This window comes from Rhinoraja longicauda, chromosome 44, assembly GCF_053455715.1.
Source record: "Rhinoraja longicauda isolate Sanriku21f chromosome 44, sRhiLon1.1, whole genome shotgun sequence".
Taxonomy (NCBI): Eukaryota; Metazoa; Chordata; class Chondrichthyes; order Rajiformes; family Arhynchobatidae; genus Rhinoraja; species Rhinoraja longicauda.
The window spans coordinates 3328941-3338755 of NC_135996.1; the positions used below are offsets into that span (position 1 = coordinate 3328941).

Genomic DNA, 9815 nt, shown 5'->3' on the forward strand with positions numbered 1-9815 from the left:
CCTTATTCCCCCCTCTCCCCACATCCCCCCTCCTTCTCCTCCTCCCCTTGCCCTCCACTCTGTTCCCCACATTCCCTACAATGCCGAGGACTATATTCTGCACTCTGTATCTTCCCCCCACTCTCCACCCCACCACTTCCCCCTCCTCCTGTCCCTTTCCCCCTTCTCCATCACTTCCCCCTCCCTTATCTCCTTCTCTCCCCCCTTCCTCTGTATCTTCCCCTACAGTACCATATCCCCCCTCCTGTATCTTCCCCTACAGTACCATATCCTCCCCTCCCCCTCCTCTGTATCTTCACTACTGTACCCTATCCTCCCCTCCCCCTCCTCTGTATCTTCCCCTACTGTACCATATCCTCCCCCCTCCTCTGTATCTTCCCCGACTGTACCATATCCTCCCCCTCTGTATCTTCCTCTACTCTACCATATCCTCTCCCTCCCCCTCCTCTGTATCTTCCCCTACTGTACCATATCCTCCCTTCCTCGAGACCCTCTCCCCTCCAATAGAGTTGGGGCTAGGGCGGGTCATCGGCCGCTGATTGGACGGAGCGTGGCAGGTGGGCGGGACAATGACGCGAGTGACGGGTTATTCATCCAATAGAGTTGGGGCAAGGGCGGGTCATCGGCCGCTGATTGGAATGAGTGAGGCTCGTGGGCGGGACTGGTCCGCGAGCGACGGGTGACTCAGCCAATGGGGAAGGATGCGGGGCCGCGGCCGCTGAATGGGCGGAGTGCGGCCGGTGGGCGGGACTGGTCCGCAAATGACGGGTCACTCGGTCAATAGGGAAGGAGCAAGAGCGAGTCCGCGGCCGTTGAATGGGCGGGGCGTGACAGGTAGGCGGGACATTGACCAGAGTGACGGGTCACTCAGCCAATAGAGATGGGGCAGGGGCGGGTCCGCGGCCGCTGATTGGGCGGAGTGATGCGAGGTGTCCGGGATTGGCGGCTGAGCGACGAGTGACTCGGTCAATGGAGAAGGAGCTGGGGCGGGTCCGCGGCCGTTGAATGGACGTCCCGTCCCGGTGGGCGGGACTGGTTTGCGAATGACGGGCCACTCGGCCAACAGGGAAGGAGCTGAATGCCCGTTGAATGTGACAGGTAGGCGGGATATTGACCCGAGTGACGAGTTACTCAGCCAATAGAGGTGGAGCAGGGGGCGGGTCCGCGGCCGCTGAATCGACGGTGACCGTTACCGGTGGGCGGGACAATGACCCGAGTGACGGGTTTCTTGGCCAATGGGGAAGGTCCCATGGGTGTGTCCGCGGTCGCTGGTTAGACGTGATGCGAGGTGGGTGGGATTTGCGGCTGAGTGACGGGATAATTGGCCAATAGCGATGTAGCTGGGGCGGGTCTGCGGCCGCTGACGGGGCGTGCCCGGTGGGCGGGACATTGTCCCGAGTGACGGGTCATTCAGCCAATAGGGGAGGAACCGGGGCGGGTCCGATGCCGGTGGGCGGGACTGCTCCGCGAGTGATAGGAAGATTCGCCAATAGGAAAGGATCTGGGGCGGGTCCGCAGCCGTTGATTGGACGACGAGTGATATTGACTCGAGTGACGAGTCACTTGGCCAATAGTGAAGGATCTATGGCGGGTCCGCGGCCGCTGAATGGACGGGTCACTCAGCCAATGGGGAAGGGAGTGACCGCGAGGGGCGGGCTTTCTGACGGGGCCACGGCCGCTGATTGGGCGGAGTTCGGCCGGTGGGCTGGACTTTGACCCGAGTGACGGGACACTGGACCAATGGGGAGGGAGAGACGACAAGCAACACCACCTCACCCATCAAGGAATGACAACTGAATGTAACGGTAAATATTTTTATTACTGTCAACATTGTTACAAGTTACTAGTATTAGTATTATTATTACTATTATTAGTAGTATTATTATTAGTATTATTATTATTAGTAGTATTATTGTTACTATTATTAGTATTATTATTATTAGTATTATTACTGTTATTACTATTATTAGTATTATTATTATTAGTATTATTATTATTACTATTATTAGTAGTATTATTATTGCTATTATTACTATTATTATTAGTATTATTGTTACTATTATTAGTATTATTATTAGTAGTATTATTACTGTTATTACTATTATTAGTATTATTATTATTAGTATTATTGTTACTATTATTATTATTAGTAGTATTATTATTACTATTATTACTATTGTTATTAGTATTATTATTACTAATCCAAAAAAAAACCCAACTAATACATATTTGCAGCTAAACTGAAAGTTTTTTGTATTCTCAGCTTCTCCATTCCCCAGCTTCTCTCGTGCTTATAGATCGAAGTGATGGAGCCGGGTCTCCAGGTGCTAAAACCAATGGCAATGGATTGCAACCGGATACTTTGTCTTACAGTCTCTTTAAGCACGACTGTCCGTTTTGGAGTGGGGCGGTGGAAGATGGCAGGTTTCCTCTTTGGATATTCAAGGGTGATGGAGCTGTCATCTACCGGCCTTGGAAGCGGAGCGCTCTCGACGCTGCTCTCCCCGACAGTTGTTGTGTCTGTGTCGGGCATAGTCCCTGCCAGTTGCTCCTCGCTGTCGCCTTGCTTACCAGGCTGCAGTATTGCCTCGGCAGAATGTTCTTTCCCTTCTCTCATCCACCTCAGTTCTGCAACAGGATAGTGGACACCAAATGACAGAGAGCCTTTGTCAGGCTGACCCTCTGCCATTGCCTTAGATGGTCCTGCCACCTCCTGAGGCAGTTTTACCTCGTCTCCACCAGCAGCGATTCCTCCACTCTCCAAATCGCGGATTACTGCTGCTGGAGTGGTGTTGTGCTGGCCGTTACTTGCACCCGGTTTGTCTTCCTCGTTGTCATCGTGTGCGGTTCCTTCACCTTCACAGCGGTCACCTGGTCCGCAGTCCTGAGGATTTCTGAATCCGTTCATTATGTAATTGAACCACGAGGAAAACATCTTCAGTGACACTCAGAGGAGACGGAGCTGTGTCTGAGTGAAGGATCTTCAGCGGTTGCTGCTATTTATTGGTTGGGGAACAATTCCATTGTGATGAAGTTCCACGTCGACAATGGTCACCGTGGTGAAAACCGCAGATCAAAAGCAGTGCAACAACTGCTATCCTTTCGGTGGTCAATGGTCACAATGAGCAGATGATGCGAAACCATAGAGACTGAACTCAAAAGAAAAGATCGGGTTACTGAAGTTATAATGAACATCACAAAGTGTTTCAAAAGCAACCAAAGGAACAGCAAGTTTGAAATAAACGTTGAATATTTGGAACTGCTGCTTATTTGATGTGTTCTTTTTTTAAAAGAATCAGATTTGCAACAGCTGCAGTTTGTTTGGGAACTGAGATCTTGCGATAATCCATTGATCTGTACGTTAAAAGTCTGTGTCTACAATGGTGCTGCTGGACATAAATAATCCCACCTCACGCGTTTCCCCTTATTAAATTCCACTGGTTATCATTTCAGTGTTAAACTGAAAATGCTGCAAACATTCAGCAGGTGAGGCAGCACTAGTGGAGAGAGAAGCAAAGCTTTGTTCAAAAACCCTCCATCAAGTGTAGAAAAGAGACAAAAACAAATGTTTCAAGCCGTAGAGAAGATCGAAGTAATGGATGGCACATGGGGGAATATCTCTGATAGGGCAAGACCAGCGTCACCATGTGGATCAGTTGCAGATGAGATCTGGTCAGTGTTTAACGTGACTATAGAGAGAAAACACTAAAGGTACAAAGGCTGTGAGATGAAGGCAGTCAGAGAGTGACAATAAAAAGGGACATGTAAAATCACAAACGCAGGGCATTTACTACCAGGTAACGGATCTGTCCATTTGCCATTATTGCTGAAAATCTTTTGCATCCATTTAAAAACAGTTGCCCGAGAGTCACCTTTATCTAAGATTTCAATAACAATTCCTTTAGAAATAGACTGTGAAGGTTCCTGAAGTAGAAGAGGCTCGTCTGATTGTAAAGTGGTCAGAGTAATGCCAACCTTGCTGCAGTGTTCACTAATGTAGTCTGTCATCTTTCAGTCGTTCAGTGTAGTGACGAGCCGCTAGTACTGGAGCTCTGTCTGCCTACGGGAGTCCGCCTGCAACTGTTCCAGCTGCTACGGTCAGGGAAACGCCTCCGCTGTCACGCTGTGAAAACAGAGAGGATGAGACGGAGTTTCTTCCCACAGGCCATCAGGACTGTTAACTCTCATATCACCAGGGACTCATTTAATTTACTGTATTAATTTATTTTTGTGTTAAAAAATAAATAAATTCTATTCTGTTTTGTAGTTTTAGCACAATCCACAGGCATTGCCACTTTCATTTCACTGCACATCTTGTATGTGTATAAAAATATGATACTGGAGAGATTTTTTCATTGTTTTAGATTTTGAGATACAGCGCGGAAACTGGCCCTTCGGCCCACCGTATCCTCGCCGCCCAGCGATCCCCGCACACTAACACTATCCTACACACACTAGGGACAATTTTTACATTTACCCAGTCAATTAACCTACAAACCTGTACGTCTTTGGAGTGTGGGAGGAAACCGAAGATCTCGGAGAAAACCCACGCAGATTACGGGGAGAACGTACAAACTCCGTACAGACGGCGCCCGTAGTCGGAATCGAACCTGAGTCTCCGGCGCTGCATTCTCTGTAAGGCGGCAACTCTACCGCTGCGCCACCGTGCCGTTTGAAAAAGTTATTTTTATTTGTATGCAAAAGTGTATTCTGTTTACATGAGGGGAAAGTTTTACTTGTGTGTGGTACTTCATATAGGCATGTAATACATAATATAAACTTATGGTTCCAGGCTTTCTTCAACTGTTGTAAAATTCAAATTTGTATTTGATGTTTACCCATAATTGGACACGAAAATGTGACATTTTTTACACATCATAATTTATGTGAAAATATATACCTATCGTAATGGCCTACATTTGTCTAGACCAAATATTTTTTAGGACGTTTGATATGCCTTTCCAAACCCGACTTTGCTTGGAGAAAGTAGTTGCACATATTCATGTGGGAGAGCAAAAAATATCATGCTCATGTACGTCTGAAGAAGGGTCTCAACCCAAAACATCACCCATTCCTTCTCTCCTGAGATGCTGCCCTGACCTGCTGAGTTACTCCAGCATTTTGTGAATAAATACCTTCGATTTGTACCAGCAAACGCAGTTATTTTCTTACACTATGCTCAAGTACGTAACTCACCATGTCCTGAGAGTTACGTACGTAAGATGCCGTTGGCAATCAGAGAAACATAGAAACATAGAAAATAGGTGCAGGAGTAGGCCATTCGGCCCTTCGAGCCTGCACCGCCATTCAATATGATCATGGCTGATCATCCAACTCAGTATCCCGTACCTGCCTTCTCTCCATACCCCCTCATCCCTTTAGCCACAAGGGCCACATCTAACTCCCTCTTAAATATAGCCAATGAACTGGCCTCAACTACCTTCTGTGGCAGAGAATTCCACAGATTCACCACTCTCTGTGTGAAAAAATACTTTCTCATCTCGGTCCTAAAAGACTTCCCCCTTATCCTTAAACAGTGACCCCTTGTTCTGGACTTCCCCAACATTGGGAACAATCTTCCCGCATCTCCTCCGAAATGTGAGTGCCCAGAATCTTGAAGCATTTACGCAGCCCATCGGTCACAATCCTGTCGGCGTATTGAAAGGTAAGATTTTGTTTGTATTTTACATGTATTTTGGGGGATACGCTAGGATGAATTTTGATGTTTCGTTCGACATGTAGCCCCACATATTGATTTTGGTGTTGTACATACCTAACGTGATTCTAGATCGCTTGTCGGGTGTTTGCACTCATCCACTTTAATTCGTAAAATAAGTAGTGTAACAATTAAGTAATATTTGTACGTGAGGTATCGGGTATATGACCAAAGTCACATGAAATTCTTGTTTAAATGTATTTGTCAGTAGATCTTGGCGTCACGGTGGCGCGGCGGTAGAGTTGCTGCCTTACAGCGAATGCAGCGCCGGAGACTCAGGTTCGATCCTGACTACGGGCGCCGTCTGTACGGAGTTTGTACGCTCTCCCCGTGACCTGCGTGGGTTTTCTCCGAGATCTTCGGTTTCCTCCCACACTCCAAAGACGTACAGGTATGTAGGTTAATTGACTGGGTAAATGTAAAAATTGTCCCTAGTGTGTGTAGGATAGTGTTAATGTGCGGGAATCACTGGACGGCGCGGACTCGGTGGGCCGAAGGGCCTGTTTCCGCGCTGTATCTCTAATTCTAAAAATCTAAATCTAAAAAAATCTAAATCTGGCTATCATCGGCAGGGCTTCGGCACGCTTAGTTACTGCCGCGGCAATGTTTGCGCCAGGTTATACATTGGGCAAACAATGCAACAGCGGTAAATAAGCGTGCCGATGCCCTGTTTTACCCTCGTGGCCAATCTATACCTCTATGTGATGTAGCAGGTAGTTCAATATGACCAGGAATACAATCCAAAGACAAGCAATAGTAAGTTCTTGCCACTCCTGCACTGTAATATTAAGAAGGTTTATCAGTAGACAACTCAATTTTATATTACATAAATTCATTCTTCCATATTATGAATTGAATTTTACACACACCATTGCATGCCACATTTTGGTGTCCTCGTTACGTACGTGATTATTGCCATCTTACCATCTTACATACGTTAACACTTGTGTGGTAAATTTTACATTACTTGAAAAGACTACTTGCGGTTGTGGAACTATCTTCTTTCTTTTTGATAGAGTCAGACAGTTGTCAAACTTGTAAATAAATGTGTTTGCATTGGTTTTCGCAACAAATAATTTAGGGGTATCTATGTCACTTTTCCATGTCCCAGTATCAATAGACAATAGGTGCAGGAGGAGGCCATTCGGCCCTTTGAGCCAGCACCGCCATTCAATGTGATCATGGCTGATCATTCTTAATCAGTACCCCGTTCCTGCCTTCTCCCCATACCCCCTGACTCTGCTATCCTTAAGAGCTCTATCTAGCTCTCTCTTGAATGCATTCAGAGAATTGGCCTCCACTGCCTTCTGAGGCAGAGAATTCCACAGATTCACAACTCTCTGACTGGAAAGGTTTTTCCGCATCTCCGTTCTAAATGGCCGATCCCTTATTCTTAAACTGTGGGCCCTGGTTCTGGACTCCCCCAACATTGGGAACATGTTTCCTGCCTCTAACGTGTCCAACCCCTTAATAATCTTATATGTTTCGATAAGATCCCCTCTCATCCTTCTAAATTCCAGTGTATACAAGCCCAGTTGCTCCAGTCTTTCAACGTACGACAGTCCCGCCATTCCGAGAATTAACCTAGTAAACCTACGCTGCACGCCCTCAATAGCAAGAATATCCTTCCTCAAATTTGGAGACCAAAACTGCACACAGTACTCCAGGTGCGGTCTCACTAGGGCCCTGTACAACTGCAGAAGGACCTCTTTGCTCCTATACTCAACTCCTCTTGTTATGAAGGCCAACATTCCATTGGCTTTCTTCACTGCCTGCTGTACCTGCATGCTTCCTTTCAGTGACTGATGCACTAGGACACCCAGATCTCATTGTACGTCCCCTTTTCCTAACTTGACATCATTCAGATAATACTCTGCCTTCCTATTGTTACCACCAATGTGGATAACCTCACACTTATCCACATTAAACTGCATCGGCCATGCATCCACCCACTCACACAACCTGTCCAAGTCACCCTGCAACCTCATAGCATCTTCCTCACAGTTCACACTGCCACCCAGCTTTGTATCATCTGCAAATTTGCTAATAATACTTTTAATCCCTTCATCCAAGTCATATCATATCATAATTATATACATATGTATGTGACCAATAAACTTGACTTGACTTGACTTGGTTGCTGGGGCAGGGAGGCTCGAAGGGCCGAATGGCCTACTCTTGCACCTATTTTCTATGTTTCTATGTTTCCAAACGCAGGCTGATCGCCGTCGGAACGGCGTGATCCTGCTCGTGTCCGTCGCGGTGCGGGGGCGGCGGGCGCGAGGCGGGACCGCGGCGAGGGTGGGGCAGGGCAGGACCGCGGCGACGGCAGACAAACTCACTGCTTGTTGACGGAGGCCAGGTGCGTGGACGTCACCACGTGGCAGTGCCTCTTCACGGGGGGCTCCTCCTCGTCCGACGAGCTGTCCAGTGTCAGGTCGATCACCTCGGCCGCGGGACCGCCGTGCTGCGAGCAACACTTCCGCCGCGAGAAGGGCTCCGCGACCGCCGTGCCGCCTGCAGGAACGGAGCACGGCAAGCCCACGTCACCCAGCGAAGCAACGCAATGCGATATAAACCCTCTACCCCCACCTAACCCCCTCACCTCCGCCCTCTCCCCCCACCCACCTCAGCCCCCCTGGTTGCTCCCAGGATGCCGCCAAAATGCAGTCCCGCGCAAATACTTTTGTTTTCGCATCAAATATCATTTTTTCCGCTAGACTGCCAGAAAAATTATGGTTATATTCTTAAAGACAATTAATATGCACGTCTAAATAAGCATCAATTAAAATCAGATAAGATTCATATACTCAAAAAAACACGCGGCAAAAACTTACCCGGGCTTTATTATCTGAATGGTGGCCGATTAGGAAAAGGGGAGATGCAACGAGACCTGGGTGTCGTGGTACACCAGTCATTGAAAGTAGGCATGCAGGTGCAGCAGGCAGTGAAGAAAGCGAATGGTATGTTGGCATTCATAGCGAGGGGATTTGAGAATAGGGGCAGGGAGGTTCTGCTGCAGTTGTACAGGGCATTGGTGAGACCACACCTGTAGTATTGCATACAGTTTTGGTCTCCTAATCTGAGGAAAGACCTTCTTGCCATAGAGGGAGTACAGAGAAGGTTCACCAGATTGATTCCTGGGATGGCAGGACTTTCATATGAAGAAAGACTGGATAGACTCGGCTTGTACTCGCTGGAATTTAGAAGATTGAGGGGGGATCTTATAGAAACTTACTTAATTCTTAGGGGGTTGGACAGACTAGATGCAGGAAGATTGTTCCCGATGTTGGGGAAGTCCAGAACAAGGGGGTCACAGTTTAAGGATAAGGGGGAAGTCTTTTAGGACCGAGATGTGAACGTTTTTTTTCACACAGAGTGGTGAATCTGTGGAATTCTCTGCCACAGAAGGTAGTTGAGGCCAGTTCGTTGGCTATATTTAAGAGGGAGTTAGATGTGGCCCTTGTGGCTAAAGGGATCAGGGGGTATGGAGAGAAGGCAGGTACGGGATACTGAGTTGGATGATCAGCCATGATCATATCGAATGGCGGTGCGTACAGGCTCGAAGGGCCGAATGGCCTCCTCCTGCACCTATGTTTCTATGTTTCTATGTAGCGACGGCTGTCGGCTTTCAAAATGGACGCCGATTGACATCAGTGGACATCAGTGGCCCGCCTAAAGGTCACAGCGGGGTCAGGCAGATGTGCTGGGACAACAGACCCACACCTGGCTGTCTGTCAGCGACACGTGCAGCGCCCTCTCGCCGTTGGCAAGTCCCTGCACCCACTGCGGGGTGGGCGGGACTGGTTCCCCGAGTGATAGGAGGTTCCGCCAATAGAGAAGGATCTGAGGCGGGTCCGCGTCCGCTGATTAGGCGGAGTGAAGCCAGGTGGGCGGGATTTGTAGATGAGTGACGGGGCACTCGGCCAATGGGGACCGTAGACATTCACAAGACAGTCCTCAAGTCACTTCATCCAACTATCTACTAAAACTCTCGTTCGTTTGTTTGTTTGTTTCTTTGTTCCTGAACTACAGCCAAAACGGTGCACGACAACGCGGTAATTTTAGGCCCACCTTACTCACCTTCATCCCTTTGTCA

General features: G+C 48.0%; 1 protein-coding gene across 2 annotated transcripts; it reads right to left on the minus strand.

Moving 5' to 3' along the window:
* Positions 1–2095: 2095 nt before the first annotated feature.
* LOC144612298 (uncharacterized) lies at positions 2096–9551 on the minus strand. Of its 2 annotated transcripts, XM_078431880.1 has the most exons (4): positions 8554–9551; positions 8059–8233; positions 3976–4123; positions 2096–3149 (listed from the first exon to the last, which is right to left on the minus strand). In XM_078431880.1, exon 4 carries the CDS (start codon positions 2933–2935, stop codon positions 2219–2221), a length of 717 nt encoding a protein of 238 aa, XP_078288006.1. In that variant the 5' UTR covers positions 2936–3149; positions 3976–4123; positions 8059–8233; positions 8554–9551; the 3' UTR covers positions 2096–2218. The 2 variants fall into 2 exon arrangements, with proteins under 2 accessions (XP_078288006.1, XP_078288005.1); XM_078431879.1 differs by having other exon boundaries at positions 2096–4123.
* Between the last annotated feature and the right edge of the window lie 264 nt (positions 9552–9815).

Excerpts from the sequence above, each read along its gene's own strand:
- LOC144612298 (XM_078431880.1), bottom strand. The coding sequence starts at position 2,935 with ATGTTTTCCTCGTGGTTCAATTACATAATGAACGGATTCAGAAATCCT.